Source organism: Alosa sapidissima, chromosome 3, assembly GCF_018492685.1.
Source record: "Alosa sapidissima isolate fAloSap1 chromosome 3, fAloSap1.pri, whole genome shotgun sequence".
In the NCBI taxonomy this organism is placed as follows: domain Eukaryota; kingdom Metazoa; phylum Chordata; class Actinopteri; order Clupeiformes; family Clupeidae; genus Alosa; species Alosa sapidissima.
In genome coordinates, this window is record NC_055959.1 from 36,037,409 (window position 1) to 36,059,405 (window position 21,997).

At 42.8% G+C, this 21,997-nt stretch overlaps 1 protein-coding gene and 1 pseudogene across 1 annotated transcript; both read left to right on the top strand.

The window, feature by feature from the left end:
• The first annotated feature begins 564 nt into the window (after nucleotides 1-564).
• LOC121705063 (keratin, type I cytoskeletal 13-like) lies at nucleotides 565-5,356 on the top strand. Its single transcript, XM_042085784.1, has 7 exons — nucleotides 565-1,231; nucleotides 1,451-1,533; nucleotides 1,762-1,918; nucleotides 2,376-2,537; nucleotides 2,715-2,840; nucleotides 4,609-4,829; nucleotides 5,198-5,356. Exons 1-7 carry the CDS (start codon nucleotides 722-724, stop codon nucleotides 5,319-5,321), a joined length of 1,383 nt encoding a protein of 460 aa, XP_041941718.1. The 5' UTR covers nucleotides 565-721; the 3' UTR covers nucleotides 5,322-5,356.
• Nucleotides 5,357-14,402: 9,046 nt separating this feature from the next.
• LOC121705061 lies at nucleotides 14,403-20,709 on the top strand (annotated as a pseudogene).
• Nucleotides 20,710-21,997: the final 1,288 nt, after the last annotated feature.

Sequence of the window (21,997 nt, forward strand, 5' to 3'; positions counted from 1 at the left end):
ATTGCATGAGTGTTTTACATTGATGAATTGATTATTCATTTATACATTTTATTTATTTATTCAGTAAAATGAAAAAAAAAAAAATTTCAATGTAAAGAGCAAACAAACATGCAAATGGCAACTCGTATGAATGCGATGCATGCAACATTTGCACACCTCTCAGACACATATCTTTTACAACATCAAAGCCAGACAAGACACATACTTGCTATATTTAGTGAACTATCTTCCATCCGAACTAATAATTGTTAATTATATGCAAAGTGCAGACAGATGAGTGAGAGTGGTTTGTGTGCCAAGCGTTTACCTCAACTATTCAGGTGCAAGCAAAATGGCACTGCTTGGTTGACCTTCATGGTATTACTCTTTGAAATTAAAGTAAATGTCAGAGTAATTCTGTAACAAAGCTTGGTTGCAATAACACCCGAACTTGTTATGACTCGTTGGTCTAGTTTTTTTTTTTTTTTCTTTTTGCTTTGTTTTGCAGTGACTAAATTATCACTTTATAAGCACTTACATTTTTGACATCAACCCGGCGTCTGCATTTTGATACATTTTTGACGTCAACCCAGCGTCTGCATTCAACTGGTGGAACTGGGCGTGTAATCTCCACGCAGGCGACGCGTTCTGATATAAAGAACCTCCAGACGCTCCGTCTGCACTCTGTTCTCTCTCTGCACTGCCCAGGTTCTGCCAGCTACTGCACCACCTTGCCTTCGCGATGGCCAGCACTTACAGCCGTGTCTCCATGTCCTCATCTGGCTCCATGCGTGGGGGGTCCTCCATGGGCGGAGGGCTCTCCATGGGCGGAGGGATGTCCATGGGCTCTTCCGGACTCTCCCTGTCTGGAGGTAGTGCCCGCATGAGCGTCATGAGGGCCGGGAGCGTGTACGGAGGGGCAGGTGGCGCTGGCGTGCGCATCTCTGGCGCCTCCCGGACCCTCTCCATGGGCGGCGGTGGCGGCGGTGGCTACGGCTTCTCCTCCGGCGGAGGGTACGGAGGAGGCTACAGCATGTCCAGCAGCATGGAAGGAGGCGTCATCGGCAACGAGAAGTTCACCATGCAGAACCTCAACGACCGCCTGGCCTCCTACCTGGTCAAGGTGCGCACCCTGGAGAAGGCCAACGCCGAGCTGGAGCTGAAGATCAGACAGTACATGGAGAGCAAGACTGGACCTGCTGCCCATGATTTCAAGGGTCACTTTGGAGTCATCAATGACCTCAGGGGCAAGGTCAGTCTAGTGACTCTATATTAACTTGTATTATATATTTAAAATTCTAATATTAAAGCAAAATATTTATTTTTTTTATGTGCCATGTCAGGAAAGTGTCATAATTGTAGAGAGAGAACTTCAGTATACTATGATAATTGAAAAGTTTGAATGACCTTGAATGATCAGGGATTGGAACTCTGTTGAAGTGACCTGATGTGTTCATGTTGATGGCTCTAGATTCAGGCAGCTCTTCTGCTTAAGGGCAGTGTGCACCTCAACATCGACAACGCAACTCTGGCAGTGGATGACTTCAGGGTCAAGTAAGCGCATTCCCATACATCTCCTGACGGTTCCAAAACATTTCTTTTATTTTTTGCACGATAATAAGTATTGCTATTCGGATGCTGAATGACAATGTAAAGCATGTACAGACACTACAGTAATCAACAATCATCAAATGACCTGTTTTGGCATTATAACATTAACCTTACAATAATGATGGGTGTGATCTGCATGTTCTTCACTGACTGACTGATTGATTGATTCAGGTATGAAGCTGAGCTGAACATGCGTCAGTCTGTGGAGGCAGACATCGGTGGACTGAGGAGAGTGCTGGATGACCTCACCCTGTCCAAATCCGACCTGAACATGCAAATCTCTGGCCTACAGGACGAGCTGGCATACATGCAAAAGACCCACCAGGAGGTAAGCTGGAGTCACATGCTAATCTGTGCAAATCACACACCTATTCTATGATTCAAATCCTGCATTCGAATACTGTTTATCACTGCTTATCACTGGGAAACATGATAGCAGTTACCTCTGGGATGAAGTCTTTCTGCTCCAGCTATATCTACAATGACTTACTGTCTGAGGCCTATACGCTTTGTTTATTTATGCATGCATATGGGGTAAAGAACATTTATGCTTGACATGTCTGAGTTTTGTATTGCATGCATCTGACAAAATTGGCATATCAAGGCACCTCAAGTTTAATTGCATTCTAATATGTCTGTGATGACAGAAATGCCTTTGAATTCAGATTTGAAGATTGTCAAGGTTGAAGATTGTGATTGCAGGTTGCAGATTGCAGATTGTGATTGTGGAGCGTCTTAGGGTCTGTTGTCATATAACTGATGCCGTTCTTGCCATGCTGTTTCAGGACCTGCTGACCATACGCGGTCAGGTGAGCGGACAGGTGCATGTGGAGGTGGACGCGGCACCTCAGGAGGACCTGACTAAGATCATGACAGAAATCCGCGAACACTACGAAGCGGTTGCCGTCAAGAACAGGAAAGAGCTTGAGACGTGGTTCCAGGCCAAGGCGAGTCCATTATTGTGTTGTGAACTACAGACAGATAGCATTCCCTCTCATTATGTCGTAACTACTGACAGATATGATTCGCTATCAGATTGTAGATATGTTTCACATACAAAAGAGATAGCCAATCAAATAGAATTGTGATTTTATGAGCATTATGGTTTTTTTTTTCTCATACAGACAGAATCTCTACAGAAAGAGGTGAAGACAAGCACAGAAGTCCTGCAGACATCCAGAACAGAAATCAGCACTGTCAAAAGCACATACCAGGCGCTGCAGATTGAGCTGCAGTCCCTACTGAGCATGGTAACCCTCCATACTGAATCATGATAAATGAGCTGTTGATAGATGATAAGTCATTACTTAGGTAATGTGATGATGGATCAGGACAGCAGTATTTTGAGCTATATTGCTCTAACTTTATAAGCGGTTGGATGTGTTCTGATTGAGTATCATAAAAAATTGCCTGCTGATGATTGTACTCCAGAATACCCAGGAACGTTGCCCAGCAACATTACTCAAAAAGTAAACTTTCCATCAGCTCTTCATGAATTACCTTGTACATTCATAAAGAAATGTGTTCTTTTTCACTGACAAAAGCACTTGTTCAGGATCCAAGATTTAAATGTGTCTTCCTTCTGTAGAATTGAGTTGAAACAAAGTCCTTTTAGGCAAGTCCCTCCACTCAGCGGCCATTTGTCAACGCTTTTTGGGCACTCGTCGGGCATCCATTTCGGCAGAAATGCGCGTGTGCAAGGCTTCACAACACCAATCTTGCTCCAGCGGCGAGATCACAACACATGATTGGCTCAATGTATTCACATGTTGATGTTTTGCCGAGGAAGGGGTGGGATATGTGTAGACAACGGCCATATTGGCGTGACAAACTAGCCCCATGCATTTCTATGGAGTATTTTTTGAGTGCTGTGTCTCCACATTAGAAAGTCTCTGGTTGAAACGAGTTGAATCTGAATTTGACACATGCAACAAATTAGCAGCTCAGTGTCGAGTATGACCTGTACAATTCTTTCATACAAACATACATCACAGACCACTTAGAGGTGCAAACAATATCCGAGTTTTGGTTGATTTGACCATCAGTTAACATCGAAACTGCCATTTTATTTTGGATAGACAATAGCAATACACTGTACATCATACTGTAGGAGTGATTAACGCCAAAAAATCTAGACTGGAGTAGGGCAATTCCATGGAAAATTACATTTTTGGTAACATCCATAACGCCAATCAAATGTGATGGTATGGTATGATGTGAATGATTACATGAAATGAGCATTTGCTATTTTTGGCTGATGAATGTAAATGAGAAAAAATGCACAAAAAATGAATGTCATCATTCACATCATACAAATGCCAAGACATTTCACTGGCGTTATGGATGTGACAAAAAGTCAATTTTCCGTGGAATTGCCCAGTAACTCAACATGTGGCACCTCCGATATGTGAGATAGTGTTCTAAAGATGTCAAATGGTCCGCTATAGTCACCACATTCATAGCCAAGGAGCCAGAAGTGAACACACATGGATGGCTATAACAACTGTGCATTATACAACTAAAATACTTATACTTATACTACTTATAACCCTTGAGCCAGCTCCTTACTATGTGATCTTAATGGCTGTTTGTACCTCCAACAGCAAGGCGTACCTAGTTACTGCCTGGTTACCGCCCAAAAACATCCTCAAACGCCCAAATGTTTGTGTGAAAGAATAAGGCCAGGTTATTCCACAAATTCCGTATGTTTGTGTGAAAGAATAAGGCCAGGTTATTCCACAAATGCTGTATGTTTGTGTGAAAGATTAAGGCCAGGTTATTCCACAAATTCCATATGTTTGTGTGAAAGAATAAGGCCAGGTTATTCCACAAATGCTGTATCTTTGTGTGAAAGATTAAGGCCAGGTTATTCCTAAAACTCATAGTTTCAAATGGCCACTCACTCTTCTCCCTCTTTCTCTCTCTCTATTTTTTCTTTCTGTCCCTCTCCCTCTTTTCCTCTTTCTCTATCTCTCTCTGCCCCCCCTCTCCACCCCCCCTCCTCCCCCTCCTGAACAGAAAGCGTCCATGGAAGGCACGCTGGCGGAGACTAAGAACCGCTACGGTGGCATCATGGCTGGGTACCAGTCTCAGGTGAGCAGCCTGGAGGCCCAGCTCACCCAGCTGCGTGCAGACCTGGAGAGCCAGAGCTCCGAGTACAAGATGCTCCTGGACATCAAGACCAGGCTGGAGCTGGAGATCGCAGAGTACAAGAGGCTGATGGACGGAGAAGCAGTCAGGTGGGCCTACTGTGATATCACAGTTTTCCTCTATAATTTCCTTCTCTGAAATGAAATACTTGCTTTATTTATCTATAGATAGATAGATAGATAGATAAAACTTTATTATCTCTATTAAACTTTAAGTCTGATTTTTTTCTTGCGTCCATTTCATAGTAAACATTTCTATCTGGAGCTCTCTCCTCAGAAAAAAATAAGAGAATTATCCATCTTAACCAGCTCCATCCTGTTCAGTGTGCAGCTGTGCTTCTCATACCCTCTGTTCACCACTAGATGGCACAAAAGAGTTCTCCATCCTCCATCCTTCATTCTTTTAGCCTTTGTCCATTATGCCACAGTATAATCTGACCCTTGTTTGCACCCCACAGCTCGTCATCCTCCAGCTCCAGTTCCAGGACCAAATATATCACAGTGGTGGAGGAAGTGGTGGACGGACGGGTAATGTCCTCGTCCAGCAGTTCGACCTCGTCCTCCGCAATCCGCAGGTACTAATGAACCTGCTTCTGTGGGCCTCGGAAACTCCTCCAATCGAATCGTTTCCTATCAAACAAAACAATAAAGTGAAAAGTTGCATCAAACCAACAAAGGTCTACTGTTGTGTTTCTCCTGTTACACCTACAAAAATGATTGTGTGATAACATGCCAATTTATGTGTCAACTATATCAAGACATGCCATTGAAAACAAGACATTGAAAACAGGGCCTGCGTTTTTTGAAACACTACACACTATTAACACAACACCATACCCAAGAAGCAGAATCAAAATTAAACACTTCAGTCAAAACTTTACAATTATTTATTGAAACTCTATTTTTTGTCATATCACAACACATTCATCACATGATCTGATAATGTTTGAATTAGTTACACACTAATGTACTCAATGCAAAACACATTTGACAAAACATGTTTTCCTAGGATATAGTGCATGCTTGTTCAAGAAGGATTAAAGGACAATTTTGAGTACACAAATACATTGACCAAACACAAAACATAAGACCATTGAGGACTTTTTTCTCTCCACATTGTGAAATACAATACAGTTTCTTTTAAACTGCTTACACACACAGGGCCCTATTTTCATGACGCAAAACCTGGCGGAAAGCAGATTATTATCTCAGCACAAAATGTATTCTTATCTTGCACATCTCTTTTATTGAGCAACGCGCCAAGGGGTGCGGCAGTTAACGGCAGGGCCAGTTCTCCCTATACGCACACTACACAAGTTGCGTAGGGCCCCGCAAGTAAATGAAGGCCCCCTCCCCGTCTCCCCTTCAGTGAAAGCGCACACAGTCGGGTAACAACAGTCGGGTAAACTTGTGTTCGTTCCATGGTTTGATGTCAACACACAGTAGCCTATATCTCTCCAGCGCGTGTTGCTGTCCTAGCCTAGTCCTACCTAACATGGCAGTGAATCCCCTGATCTGTCTGCGGCTTGCTTGCCAGCCTTTCCCAGTCACAGTACAGTACATTGCAAAGTTGTGAAATATAATCACATATTCCGTTTTTTATATGCGGGCTACTGGCTACATTTATATGTAACCGCGTCTTTAAATGCGTTCATAGTAACGTGCTGCTGGGCATGAAACTAGCAGTTTTTCAGCAGAAACACAGGACCCGTCGAAACTAATTGGTGATTCACTTTTATATTTTTAAAAGAAGTAAATGGTTTTACAATAATTTCAGTCAAGCTTTGGTTTATATAGCCAACAACTGAATGTATGCAAAATGGAAAGTATAATAACTTTAATTTGCTGTGCATACTGTACAATAGATGCACAACGTAAATTAGGCCTACATGAAGTATTAAAATGATTGTTTAAAATTATGTTTGAAAAAATATTAAAGGGAATCAGGGGGAGCCATTTCAGTAGCCTAGCCTATGTCTTTGGTAAGTAGCCTACTACAGACACAGGTGAAGAACAGTCAGCTTCAGCCAGTAGGCTACAAGCACAACCAGACCCTTACAAAAAATAACTGCATTACTTCAAGTGTCAAAACCGTTGTTATGGAGGAAATATTTGCAGATCTTATGCAGAAAATGCAGTATTTTGGACACAACGAAACGCCATTGTACTGCATAGTACTGTACTTTACTGCAGAAATGCAGTATTGTGTACATGAAAATACTAGGCTACTGCCTACTGTAGTATAACTGAACTGTACTTCGAAAAAACTGCAGTTATTTTTTGTAATGGGATATGTACAGCAAGCATCAAAAGCAAGCAGCCCAGACCCTAAAGCTGGGCATTTATAGCTGTGAAGGTGATTCACACACAATTATTTTTCTTTCTCCTAGTTCTTTAAGGGGAAAAACACAATATTTGGTATTTCCGAAGAAATCCAAAATGGGGCGCGATGATTGTATTGGGAGCACTGAGGTGTAAGATACGACCGTTAAAAAATTGGTTAGAATTTGGCCCTCAGAGTTCAGATTGGAGGGCCCCTTAGCAGGATTTTGCTTAGGGCACCATGGAGGTCTGAACCAGCACTGGTTAACGACCTACAGTAAGGAGGGGTCTGCGTTTTCTAAAAATTGCTATTGTACACTACCTAAAATGCATTACGCCATTGACCAAGAGAAACCTGGTGAGAAATCCATGGCGAGTTGTTTATGTTATTCTAAGAGCACATTATCAACAGTGATATGGGCGGGCCACAACGCACTCTGCTTCTGTCATCCACAAACGCGCACCAGCGCACATCCATGCAAAACATTACAACTTACACAATTACAATGGGAAACATAATTCGAACTAGAAATGTAATGCCAAAGGAATTACAATAGTGGATGGAAAGCTGCTGGCTTAAGGTTGGTGGGGAGATTCCTGAAAAAAAACCCATTGAATCACATAATCTTTCATAATCTTTGAGTTCATACAAACCCTCTTACCAAAAAACCTTGTGTGTCTGGCATTCTTGAGATATCAAACTCAAGGTGGGTTTGACCTTGACATTTGACTTCATCATTGAGTCCATACAAATGTTCACACCAAATTTGAAGCAAGTAGCCTATGTCAAGCCGTTCTGAAGTTGTGGCACAAGCACGAAAGCTGGCCTTCGGAAAATGTAGTTCAGAGAAAGCCTAATTGTAGCCTATGCAATGCAATAGGCTACCTGCAAAACGGGGCTTTCAGTTGGTGTTGATGACTGCTCATTCTGCACCCAGATAACAATTAGTCATTGAATCTATGTTAATCAACATTACTTTGTCAACGTTAAAATCATTGAATCAACGTCACACTGCAACATTGATTCTACATCACTTTTGCACCCTTCATTAATATTGAAGCAACGTTGAAATTCTAACTACAGATCAACAGGATTTCAATGGTATTTCCACTAAAATGAATATTGAAACAACGTTGAAATTACAACCAAACTAAAGATCGACGTGATTTCATGTGGTATTTCAATTGATATTAAACCTCAGTAAACCACTATTAGCCTAATCTGGCAAAATATTGGGAAATTCATATTCTGCTTTATCTAGAGCCAGGATAAATTTGGTTAGGCCTAGGTAGGCTTTGTCTGGTTTAGGCTACACAAGCTTGCATAAATAACCATTGACAACTTGTTATCAGTTAAGCAAGTGCATTTATTCCCTCTTCATCTAGAAATTCACGTGTGCTGTGCTTTCCTGCCATCCATAGCAGTTGCAGTCAGCCTGATCCTCCAGTAGCAGAGTGAAGCGGCACCTAACAGAAATAGAAGGGGGGGAAAAGAGACAGTTGTTAGATAAATATGTTCAACAAACTACCAGCTAAGCTTACAATCAAGTCATTTTACGCCACAACCTGCCACTCATACAAACGTAGTTCAAAACGAAGGCTAAGTTTCAGCCAGTGACTGTTTGCCATAGAAGGCCATTTCCCTTGTCAGGCCAACTACTGTATCTCTAGGAAAGGTGGCTGACAATTTGAGTGTGAAGGCTAAGCACTATCGCCGCCACTGCACACAACCGCAAACCTAGAAATATTCCCGAGATCTAGCTAACATAATATAACTTACCTACTGAATCCTCGGTTATTGCTTAATCAAGTTATGAACTTACTCAACGTAATACCAATATTATCAAACTAACTTAAACGTTAACGTTAAGAGTTCAACGTAACGTCCTCTCTAGACGTAGCAGCTACGAGTGTGTTGCTAATTGATGGCAGCTAACGCCAGCTTGCTTGCTTACTTGTCTAGCCGAGTCGTTAAAAACAGACTTCACATATTCCATACACCATTCGAATAGAAAATACAAATGACTTGTAACTTACATTGGGTGTGGTAGGAAAACGTCCATTTCGTCGTAGTTTGCTGGACGAAGCTCTATCTTCCACTCCAGCGCAATTGACTTTGCTCTCCTCTTCCGTGCTGCTGCTGGGGCATTTGGGTTAAATGGCATCAGCATGCAGTTCAACATCACGTCTCATTAAGTCCTCTAATATTTCCTAATTTATGTCATCAACACATCCGTGATTCGTGGAAATGTGTACGCTAGATTTATACCTATTTTTTCACATCGGACACCACACTGATTTCCCTCGTGTAGCAATATTTGTCCTTATTTGTAATTATGTATGGTTTGGAGAAATGGGAATTGTGTCGTATAGATGAGAGGAGCAAAGTGCATTGCGCAACACAAGCGCCCAAGCAAGCGCTCCTGCAGGTGTAAGCTACGGCTGTACCTTACCATCAGGCAACTCAACAACGAGAAACAGTTTCCAAGTTGACCTATCTTTCCAACTCTGCACAGTATCCCATTAACTGCATGACAGTGGGCTATTCACAATATTTTATGTAAAGTAGAGTTTGTAAACACGTTATCATCAACTTAATGCACGCACAACTTTTGTTTGAGCAGGAGAGAGAATAACAATGAATAAGCAACTACAGAAATTGTAGCCAAGGCTACTTGCTGCTTTCTTTTACTATCTATGGTTGCTGGTTAACAGCACATAATAAGAGGATTAAAGCTAATTCACAAACTCAAGACTCCAAGGCCATCACGGATATAAAACGTGTTTTTGAAAACAACGAAAGGATGGAGGGAACATAGCAAAGCTTGGAGTTATTTCAGATGGGCTACAACAAGGTAGGCAAAATTGTGGTGCTTGTCAAAACCTTAGCGCAGCTGGAATAATGCTTATAGGCTGGTGTTAAAGCGCACACAATGTTTAAAGCCATACACAATTAAATTGGAACAAAACTAAAAGTAACTTTAGCCTTTATAGGGCTGTATAAAGTTGTCCAAATTAATAGGTCGTAATTAGGCGTTGTTGTTGTAAAGATATTGCATGTAGATGGACTAATAGGCTACTAAATTTTTAGTTGACCAATGCACGAACAAAACCGGGAAACGGACAAATATTATCAAGGCTTTGAATGTTTCCATCTGTGCACAGGGTGTCTGTAGATCGGTGTGCATAGCATTCATTCCTGCAGGCCTGTGGCCATGCATGCGCCCTTAAAATAGCATCTGAATTTGCGCCACTGACTTTAGACCAGGAGGTTCCTGGTCTGTGGCGGAATTGTTTTCTGAAACTGCAAAATATCAACAGGGAACGTTTGCGCCGGAACACGCCCCCTCTTTTCGCTGAAACGCCCCCGTGGGCGCACATGTACCTGTGGAGGGAAAATTCCAATATGCGCTGACTGCAAAATAGGAAAGACAAAAGCTTGAGTATACAAAGTCAATTGCGCTGGAGTGCAAGATAGAGCCCCAAGAACGTAAACTGTCTTGAAGAGAATTGAGCAGTGTGGTTCAAAAGCGATTAATTACAGGATGTGTAGGACTAGTTTAGGGAGCGCCTGATTGTATGCAGGTGGACCCGCACCTGATTACTTTACGACCCTTCTAAATGAGCCCCCGTTGTGATGTCATAGAGAAAAATATTTTTTTTTATATTTTTAATCTCCTATTTCTCAAAAAGTATAAACTTTTTAAAATATCTGAAATGATAACTCTCTTGTCCAACTCCAGACCTACACAACGGTTATTTCAACATGTCTGTACATTAAGCGATTAGAGCTGCATTCATTTTTGAAAAGGTAAAAAGAAAAGGTTATAATAATAAGAAGCCAGGAGATTTCAAGATGGTGGATTCCATCCACTATAATAAAGATATAACAAAAGATTAAAAACATCTCACAATGAGTAGTTATTCATCATCATTTGCACATTGGTCATGACGGATAAAAGTAATTAGGCGAGAGGCAAATATGAAGCACAGTTGAAGATGCCCTGTCACGAGATGTAAGCAGCATTTCCTCTGCAGGGTTTATAGTTTTTTATTCAGTCATTCGAACATTATTGGGGTAAGTGTTGCTTTTTCCAGGCTATGTTTTCGATGGTAACCCATTGTCAGTCAATAAAGTAATTAACTGTGTATAACTGTTTTGTCTTTGACTGACACCACAGTGAAGTTTCACTTTGCCAATGAGTTCAAATAATAGAGTGCAAATGTGTGTAGGCTATACTATAGGTTTTAGTAAAGCATGTTTTGGTAGAATAACTATTCCATACAGTCTCACATGCAAGCAGAGTCCTTCAAATGCGCCACTGACTATCAAAATACCGATGCACTGTTTGCTGTTAAAGGGAATGACAGATGTCATTCTCATTGGTTTAAATTATGTTACGGCCAAAACACACCCATGACTGATTAAGAATTATAGGAATGCGTTGTTGCGCCATCCGCCTGACGTTTGATAACGAAAACACCCCCAATGTGGACTAAATTTAAATAAGCTTTTGACTAGTGACTATGCGTTTTAAACCATGATAATAGGGCCCACAATCTTGCATATCACACAATGTCACTCAAACACCATAACCCCACATAACACCACAACTCCACACCAAATCTGCAAAACCACACACTAATTATCAACCTTGACTCAGTTTTCAATTTCATAAAATACATTTTGCAAGACAGTGTCTCTTCTTCCTCCTCTTCCTCCCAGTTCTATTGCCTTGAATGTCTGTTGTTGACAAGGGCTCACCTGTTGCCCAGTGTCGAGGACTGAATGCTGAGTTTACAGTTATGCACCTAAGTGTCTACACAAAAAAGCTTCTAATAACAAACTGGAAAATGGAATGCCAAATGAATAAGGGAGTGCATGGGTGAGATGATCTCAGTTAAGAGAAAACCCTGATTACAGAGAAGTGCCAGGAAAACACTGGCTTGCCTTGCACAGTAATCCTCTCTTGAACCATGGCTTACTGTACTGTGTGTGAAGAATACCACAGAAGCATGAAATACCTAATGAAAAAAAGTGGAAGTGCGAAATTCCACACTGCCATCTCTCTCCACCCTTCGTCTCCTGTAGCACTACAAACTTGAACAGGGTCAGCCCTATGTTCCCAAAACCCTATGTTCCCACATTTCTAAGGTTAGGGTTGGGGTTAGGGTTAGGCCTGAGGTGTGGGTGGGTTAGAGTTAGGGAACATACTGTAGGGCTGTGGGAACATAGGCTTGCTCCCAACTGAACAAAGGTAGTGCTTAGTAGCTACAAACTGAACAAGGGTAATGCTTAGTAGCTACTACAAACTGAACAAGGGTAGTGCTTAGTAGCTAATACAAACTTAAATAGGGTAGTGCTTAGTAGCTAATACAAACTTGAATAGGGTAGTGCCTAGTAGCTAGCTACAAACTGAACTAGTGAACTAGGGTAGTACTTTAGCCTAGAAATCTAGACGCACCCTAGCGGCGGCAAATTAATTTGCTCAGCCTGTACGTCTAGTATCGAACCATAGGAATTTCTATTGGCTTAACACCGTGGATGTTCTCCAATCACAGCGCTCTATTTCGTTAGAGAGTCTTAAGGCGGGCTTAACAGGATAACGACATCCTGCGACGGTGAACAACAAGGAAGGTGGCTATGGCGAACAAAGAGCGGTTGTTCGGCGTTGGCGTCAACTTTGGAGGAGTTGGACTTTTTTTTGGACTTTTCTTTGAAAGTAGAGCAACACAATGCACTTAAGTCATTCCTTTCGAAGAAGGATGTATTTGCCGTTTTGCCGACCGGATACGGATATGGTCGTAGCGCTGGCCTATTGCATGCCTAGGCAGTTTGAAAGACAATTCTCTGCCCGCCCCTTGGATTAAGCAGGTGAATGATTCGATTCCAGACTATACATTTCAATGATATAGGATGGCCCGCCAGGCTAGTAGTACTTAGTAGCTACTACAAACTGAACTAGGGTAGAGCTTAATAGCTACAAACTGAACTAGGGTAGTGCTTAGTAGCTACTGTACTACAAACTGAACTAGGGTAGTACTTAGTAGCTACTACAAACTTAAATAGGGTAGTACTTAGTAGTTACTACAAACTGACATACACTCTACATAACTATCCAAAAGCCCATGGCATAAAGTGAGGATATTAAGTTAGTGTTGAATCATGATGGAATCATTTGTCTAGAATAACGCCTTAAAGAACACATTCAATTTGCTACTCTTCACAATAACATTCGGCTGCTGGGTTGTCAATAGGCTACTATATTAAGCCATCCTAAGTTGACTCTGAGCAGTTGTGTGTCTCTTTCTCAGACTTTCTTTCATCTCAGTTATGAAGGTCAGGAAATTACATGTAAAGGTCAAAGGCATGTCTGGTTAAAGTCATTAACAGGAAGCATACGACACTTTGCCAAAAAACCTCACCCAGTTTTCTGTTTGAGTGTTTGTGTGTGTGTGTGTGTGTGTGTGTGTGTGTGTGTGTGTGTGTGTGAGAGAGAGAGAGAGAGACATTTAAGATCGCATCACTTTCTTAACAGACCATGTGAGGTCTGTTAAGAAACCTTTGTCTGCACCATCCAAATATATTTTGCTTCAGGAAACTGTCATGGTAATGCCCTTTACCCTGCCCTTTACGTTGGACCTGGATAAGCACTGTAACTCTGACAACTTTTTTCCAAGCATTATGAAAGTGGCAAATGTCAAGATAAGTCATGAAATTCCCTCAGGCAATTATGGCTTCTCACAGACACACACACAGGCATTTCTTCTGTATGTGTAGCAATCCAGTAACGCAACCAAGCAATCGGGGTCTGTCTGCCTGTCTGTCTGTCAAGAAGGATAGTGCTTAGTAGGTAGTACAAGTTGAACTAGGGTAGTGCTTACAAACTGACGTACACTCTGTACATAATTTTACATAAAACCTTTCCATTTCCAAAATACCGCTATTTTATATTGCCTGGTAATAAAACATCATGCAACATCCTTACGCATCTTGTTTTCAGATAGATCAGAAATGTCAAATAACTTTTGCTTTTACCCTATCTGCATGTCATGATGGTGATCTAATAAAGTGATTTAGAGATTAGCCATAAGGGCTTTTTGAGGGCATCCTCTTTAGCCAGGACTGTTAAAGCAATCACATTAAATGTAAACTTTTTGACAGTTATCTCTCAAAAATATCTTAGAGGATTAGCATCGTCAAATATTCAAATTTTGAGACAATTGCTGCTGGGCTGATTGTGAACCTGTTTAAATATTGGTGGATCCGACTGTCTCCTCTCACAGCTCTCTGGCGCGGACAGCCTTGACAGAAGCTTCTCACTTCCCTTTAACATCACCATGGCTACTCTATCCATGTCACTCTCCAAAGCATCCTTCGGAGCTGCTGGATCCACCAGCGGAGTGTCCATCAGTGTGGGATCTTCTCGCCTCTCCCTCGGGGGTGGTGCCCGTATGAGCATCATGATGGCCGGTAGCGTGTATGGCGGCGCCGGTGGTGCCGGGGTGTGAATCTCCGGTGCGTCCCGCGTGCTGTCCATGGGTGGTGGTGGCGGTTTCGGTGCCGGCTTCGGCCTTGCTGCCGCCGGAGGAGCTGGGGGAAGCTTCAGCCTGGCAGCTTTGGAGGGAGGGGTCGTCGGCAGCAATGGGAAATTCACCATGCAGAACCTCAACGATCGTCTGGCTGGCTACATGGCTAAGGTGCGGACCCTGGAGAAGGCCAACGCTGAGCTGGAGCTGAAGGGCTGGACCTGAGGCCCACGACTACAGGGCCTGTCATTGCCGACCTGCAGGCAAAGGTAGCCTACATTATACAGAACACACACAGCCTTTGTGATTGAACCACAAGCCATAGTAACAGACTCAATGTGTTCTTTTGACTGTTTAGTGACTACTGCATGTTACGATGGTTGTTGTTTATTGTTTATTTAGATCCACGGCTTTATCAGCGCCAAAGGAAGCATCCACCTGAGCATTGATAATGCTAACTTGGCTCTGGACGACTACAAACTGAAGTGAGTTTTCAGACATTGTTTTGCCAATTACGTTACATTTAGTCATTTAGCGGACACTTTTATCCAAGCCACTTACAAAAAGGGAACGTCAGTTTCTACAGTGCTGCAAGGACATGTTAGTGCAGCACCAAATACTATTTGCATAGGATGTAGCAAGTGCTACATTAAACCATGTCCAGTTGTTGGTACTGGTAGTGCTAGGAGAGGCGCTCTGAAAAGCTGGGTCTTCAGAAGTTTTTTGCCCCCACTGGAGATGTTTATGTGCTCATTTCACTGCTGTGTGATGTGGAGGATAGGTAAAAAGCAGGATATATCAATATCCAGCCAGCATGCTTACAGTATTGTAACGATTTGATAGCGATACACATAGTTCTCCAATCAAAACGTGTATTAGCTGAAACCAGAGCAGGGACTCCAACACAGATCATAATACACACAGGGCATGTCAAGTAGACACACACACTACACATACAGGGGAGGACGCAGCCCCCCACACAAAAATGATCACACACGAGGGAGAACTAAAAGGGAAACATGTTACAATAAAGATGCTAACATTACACTCAAAACTAAGGAGAAATACAGACATAAACCCCCTAAATGTTCGCTCTCGTATCCCAGCATGCCCTATGTGGGAGAACGCTATACAATGTCTTGTGCGCCGACGTTACAGTATGTACCCCTAAGTTGTTGTCTTTTTTATATTAAAAAACGTATTGGGTTTTAAAAGAAAATACAAGCCTTTTGACTGCTCATTAGTATAAAGAGTAATGTAAGACCATGTTATATTTACTTCTGTTTGCTCTGGAATCAGTGAGAAACAGAGTAGTCTTTTTGTTCCTCATATCAAAAACATTTGAAGATTGAAGCTGATTCCCAGATAGCCGCCACTGGACCACCATCTCTTTAAATTTAACTTGTCATGAATATTAAGAAAAGTTAATAAAGTGATATATGGAGTATAACTGAACAAATGAAAAGATTTTAGACCAATAGTGGCAAAATATTGGGCAATTTGTCTGCAACCCGTCAACGCACCCCAATGGACCGACAATGGTCCGCCAGCCTCTTGCTATCTGGGTTGAAACTCATTGCAAATTGCAGTGAGTGTACTGCTTTGTCCTGTCCACCTGTTCCACTATGGAGCCCATTTGAGGATGTAGTACGTGTCCTGTTTCACTATGGAGCCCATTCCTCTTGTTTCACTAACAGTCGCCACGCTAGTTAATCAGTGGACTTTGAATTTGAATTTGAATCAAACTGTCCAGTACTGTCTGATAGGAGTGTGATGAATGCTTATCTGCATTGCGGGTATGAGAGTGAGGCCGCCATACGCCAGACTATGGAGGCTGATGTCGCTGGCTTGAAAACTGTACTGGCAGACATCACTTTCGCCAAGACAGACCTCACTGCCCGCTTGACTGGCCTGACGGAAGACCTGTCCGTGCTGCAGAAGAACCACACAGAGGTACTATACTTGATAGGCCTCGACTTCATCTATGCAGACATCTAACATGCGCAAATACACATCCACTTTTGCTTTTTTGATAATAGAGAAAAGGAAATGATGTCACTACCGCCATAGTGTTACTGCCATACTCTGCTGGAATGGCTGATTTTAGTGTATATAGACCATAGACTGTAAAAAATCCTGCATCATCAGACTAAGGATGGCTGTGTCATCTGAGAACTTGATTATGTAATTATTTGTGTGATGATTTCTGCATTCGTTTGTATACAATGTGAATAACAGGGAAGAAATAACACAACCCTGGGAACCTCCAGTGCTGATGATCAGTGTATAGACCCTTTCAACAAGGTAAACAAAAACAATGCTTGAACGTTCTATTTGGGCCCCAATCTACTTCCTCTGCATTAAGATAACATATGGAATGTTAAAAAGGAAGTCTTGTGGGGCCAACTATGATGCTGATAATGGAACTCTCTTGAAAGGGTCCACTATGATGCTGTAATGGAACTCTCTTGAAAGGGTCCACTATGATGCTGATAATGGAACTCTCTTGAAAGGGTCCACTATGATGCTGTAATGGAACTCTCTTGAAAGGGTCCACTATGATGCTGATAATGGGACTCTCTTGAAAGGGTCCACTATGATGCTGATAATGGAACTCTCTTGAAAGGGTCCATAGTATGAAAACTCAAGTGTATCAATAGTAGGCCTAGTAGTAGAACCAGCAGCAGCAGCAGTAGTGATGGCAGTAGTTACAATTGTATAACTGTAATTATAGTAGTATAGTTGTAAAATTGTACATGTTAGCAGTAGCTGTTGCTTTTTGTAGTGGATAGAGCATCCAATGGATCTTACAAGATAAAGCCTTTAGGTTGCTTTGATCTCTGCGACTAAGTGCCAGCTTATGGTAATTTCATTTGTCCACTCTGAAAGGACCTGCTCGCTCTGCTCACCCAAGTCCGCCACCAGGTCAATGTGGACGTGGACGCTGCACCCCAAGAAGACCTCTCTGCTGTCCTGACGGGAGTCCGCGAACACTTCGAAGCTGTGGCCGTCAAGAACAAGACGGAGCTTGAGGCGTGGTTCCAGGCCAAGGTCTGAGACGTGTTTTTAAACATCAACTCACTCAGTATGCCGGTATGGCGGTTACAGTACATAAAATCATTTCTACTTGAATGTAGTAGCGTGCCAAACATACCATGTACAGTACACTATACAACAAGTAAGTATTTATTCATTTCTGATTGGTCGAGGGCTATTCCATGAGTCATTCCGAGGAGCTGGGCCTCCAGCCGTATCACAGCCATGGATATATGTGCCACCAGCACCACTCTCACCCATGCCATATTGCTCAGTTATGCTGTTTCTAACAGGGCGGTATTTTTGACCCTAAGATGAAACTGACAGGCAACGTTACGGCATTAGACTGCTTCTAACCGATTATTGATGTCACAATGATGTCACAATGTCCTGCTGCAGACGGAGAGCTTGAAGAAAGAGGTCACCACCAGCACGGCCACCCTGCAGGTCAGCAGCTCTGAAGTGACCTCCATGAAGAGCACCATTCAGGCTCTGCAGATTGAACTCATGTCTCTGACCAATATGGTAGGTCCACGCATCTTAGTCTAGTCAAATGGGGTGATACAAAGCAAAATTGTGTGTGTGTGTGTGTGTATGTTCATTTCCCTCATATTTTGTCTGAATGTGTGTGTGTGTGTGTGTGTGCATGTATTCATTTCCCTCATATTTTGTCTGTGTGTGTGTGTGTGTGTGTGTGTGTGTGTTTACAGAAAGCCTCTCTGGAGAACACACTCTCTGAGACAAAGATCCGCTACGCAGGCATGCTATCTGGATTCCAGTCTCAGGTGAGCAGCCTGGAGGCCCAGCTGGCACAGCTGCGTATTGACCTGGAAACCCAGAGCTCCGAGTACAAGATGCTCCTGGACATCAAGACCAGGCTGGAGCTGGAGATCGCAGAGTACAGCAGACTGCTGGACAGTCAAGTTAGCAGGTAGGTGACAAATGTCATAGAAAAACAAAAGCAGCAACAACAACAACAACTACAACTACAACAACACACCTCATACAGCAGATGAGGAGGTTTGTTCCTTAATAGGTTTGTGAAGTATCGGTCATAGTTAAGGAGTTGTGTATCTGTGTGGGACAACTAAAGTCAAAGTCAAAGTCAAAGTCAGCTTTATTGTCAATTTCTTCACATGTTCCAGACATACAAAGAGATCGAAATTACGTTTCTCACTATCCCACGGTGAAGACAAGACATATTTGACCAATTTAAGTCCACAGACAAACATAACATTCAAGTAAACAAAAAAGTAAGTAAATAAGAGGGCACATATAATAATGAAAAAAATAAGAGCAGCAAAATTTGGTTGAAATTGTGCATAGACAGTCAATAAAATACTAGTGCAAAGTCAGGCCAATAAAAGGCTTGGGTAGTTCTGTTTGACCTAAGTAAGAAAGAAAGTGGCATAGTGGTGCAAGTTATGTAAGAGCAGCAGAAGTGTTGTGTTTTCAGGACAACAACACCAAGTTGTAAAGTGTAAAAGTGTGCAAGTGTGCAAGTGGAGTAGTGCAGGCGGCCATTTTGGGTCCAATGTCCAGGATGTTATGTAGCTGAGGGTGGAGGGGGGAGAGGAGGGAGAGAGTTCAGCATCCTTACAGCTTGGTGTATGAAGCTGTTGGTGAGTCTGGTAGTGCGGGAGCGCAGGCTTCTGTACCTCTTCCCAGAGGGCAGTAGATCAAACAGATTGTGAGCGGGGTGACTTGCATCACTCACAATTTTGGTCGCCTTGCGGGTGAGGTGGGTGGTGTAAATGTCCTTCAGGGAGGGGAGTGAAGCACCAATAATCCTTCCAGCTGTGTTCACTATGCGCTGCAGGGCTTTCCTGTTGTATTCAGTGCAGCTTCCGCCCCACACAGCGATACAGCTGGAGAGGATGCTCTCAATGGTGCCTCGGTAGAATGTGGTCATGATGGCTGGTGGAGCACTTGCTCGCCTGAGTTTCCGCAGGAAGTACAGGCGGCGCTGAGCTCTCTTCGCCAGTGATGCAGTGTTGGTGGTCCAGGAGAGGTCTTCACTGATGTGCACCCCCAGGAATTTGGTGCTGCTCGCTCTCTCCACCACAGCACCGTCGATGGTCAGTGGCAGGTGTTGGGTGTGACCTCTCCGGAAGTCAACAACAATCTCTTTGGTCTTGCTGACGTTCAGCAGGAGGTTGTTGTCCCTGCACCACGTGGTCAGATGGTCGACCTCCAACCTGTATTGAGTCTCGTCGCCCTTAGTGACCCACCAGAGTTGTGTCGTCAGCAAATTTCACTATGTGATTGTTGCTGTAGGTTGCAGTGCAGTCATGCGTCAGCAGGGTGAAGAGCAGTGAACTACAGTGTTTCCCACAGAATTAAATTCTATTTGTGGTGGTAAGTTTGCAGAATTAACTTGAATGCAACAGTTTTTAACAAATTAGCGCAGCGTGGTTTGTGGGCAGCCGTGGCCTACTGGTTAGCACTTCGGACCTGTAACTGGAGGGTTGCCGGTTCGAACCCCGACCAGTAGGCACAGCTGAAGTGCCCTTGAGCAAGGCACCTAACCCCTCACTGCTCCCCGAGCGCCGCTGTTGATGCAGGCAGCTCACTGCGCTGGGATTAGTGTATGCTTCATCTCACTGTGTGTACACTGTGTGCTGTTTGTGTTTCACTAATTCACGAATTGGGATAAATGCAGAGGCCAAATTTCCCTCACAGGATCAAAAGAGTATACTTATACTATACGTATGATGCTAACCAGATTTAAGCACAATTTAGTACAACCTGGAAAATCATTGTGTGGTGGTCAATGTTGATATTGTGGTGGGCCACCACAAATAAGTCAATGTATGGGAAACACTGAACTATGTGGGAAACATCTAGCAGATGTGTTGTCTGTGATTGGTCGAAACTAACCACATGGTCTGCATCCTGGCCCCAGCAGCTCCTCGTCCTCCTCCACCAGGACCAAGTACGTCACTGTTATGGAAGAGGTGGTTGATGGGAAGGTTGTGTCATCCTCGTCGTCCAGTTCCAATTACCTGGCCCGTCTCTCCTGTGCACAAGTGTTGCCTCTTGCCAACTGTTTGGAAATGAAGACAAAATAAACATTCTGGAAGAAAAAAGATCTGATTTTTGAGTGATCACTAGTTCATGTCTTGGAGCACAGACCAGAGGTCTCAGAGTGTAAGTAAGAAGTAAGTAAGTAGTAAGTAAAAATGTATTTATAGAGCACATTTAAACACAGCTTTCGCTGGCCAAAGTGCTGTACAAAATAAAATAATATAAAAATAAATATAAAAATAAAATAAGTACAAATAAGTAAACAATAAATTACAATGAGACCAGCAACAGCAGACTGGCACAGATCAACAGCAACAATGACTCAACAGCAACGACAACAGAAGACATGTACAGAGTTACAGACAGGGCAACAGACAGAGGGTTAGGAAGCTGGGAAGGATAAGGTAAAAAGATGGCTCGAGGAAGAGAGCTGTGCCGGCAGATCTGAGAGACCTGGGGACTTGATGGATGAGGTCTTACGGGACCGTTTATTTACATAATACTTTCGTTTTAATTTGACAAAAAGTGCGGGGGGATAGAATCGTGTTCCAGCAAAAGTGTGTATGTTATAACACCCACAACCCCCACACTTGCTACGCCCCTGGCTACTAAGCACTACCCTTGCTCAGTTTCTATTAGCCACTAAGCGCTACCCTTGCTCAGTTTCTATTAGCCACTAAGCGCTACCCTTGCTCAGTTTCTATTAGCCACTAAGCGCTACCCTTGCTCAGTTTCTATTAGCCACTAAGCACTACCCTTGCTCAGTTTCTATTAGCCACTAAGCGCTACCCTTGCTTAGATACTAAACACTATACCCGTTCAGTTTGTATTAGATACTAAGCACTATACCCGTTCAGTTTGTATTAGCTACTAAGCACTATACCCGTTCAGTTTGTATTACATGTAGCTACTAAGCACTATACCCGTTCAGTTTGTATTAGATACTAAGCACTATACCCGTTCAGTTTGTATTAGATACTAAGCACTATACCCGTTCCGTTCAGTTTGTATTAGATACTAAGCACTATACCCGTTCAGTTTGTATTAGCTACTAAGCACTATACCCGTTCAGTTTGTAGGGTGGAGAGAGAAGGCAGTGTGTAATTTTGCACTTCCGCTTTTTTCATTAGGTATTTTATGTTTCTGTGGTATTCTTCAACTTTGACACACACAGTACAGTAAGCCATGGTTCAAGAGAGGATTACTGTGCAAGGCAAGCCAGGCACGTCTCTGTAATCAGGGTTTTCTGTTAACTGAGATCATCTCACCCATCCACTCCCTTATTCATTTGGCATTCCATTTTCCAGTTTGTGATTAGAACTAGATGTACCGCAGAGCGGTAC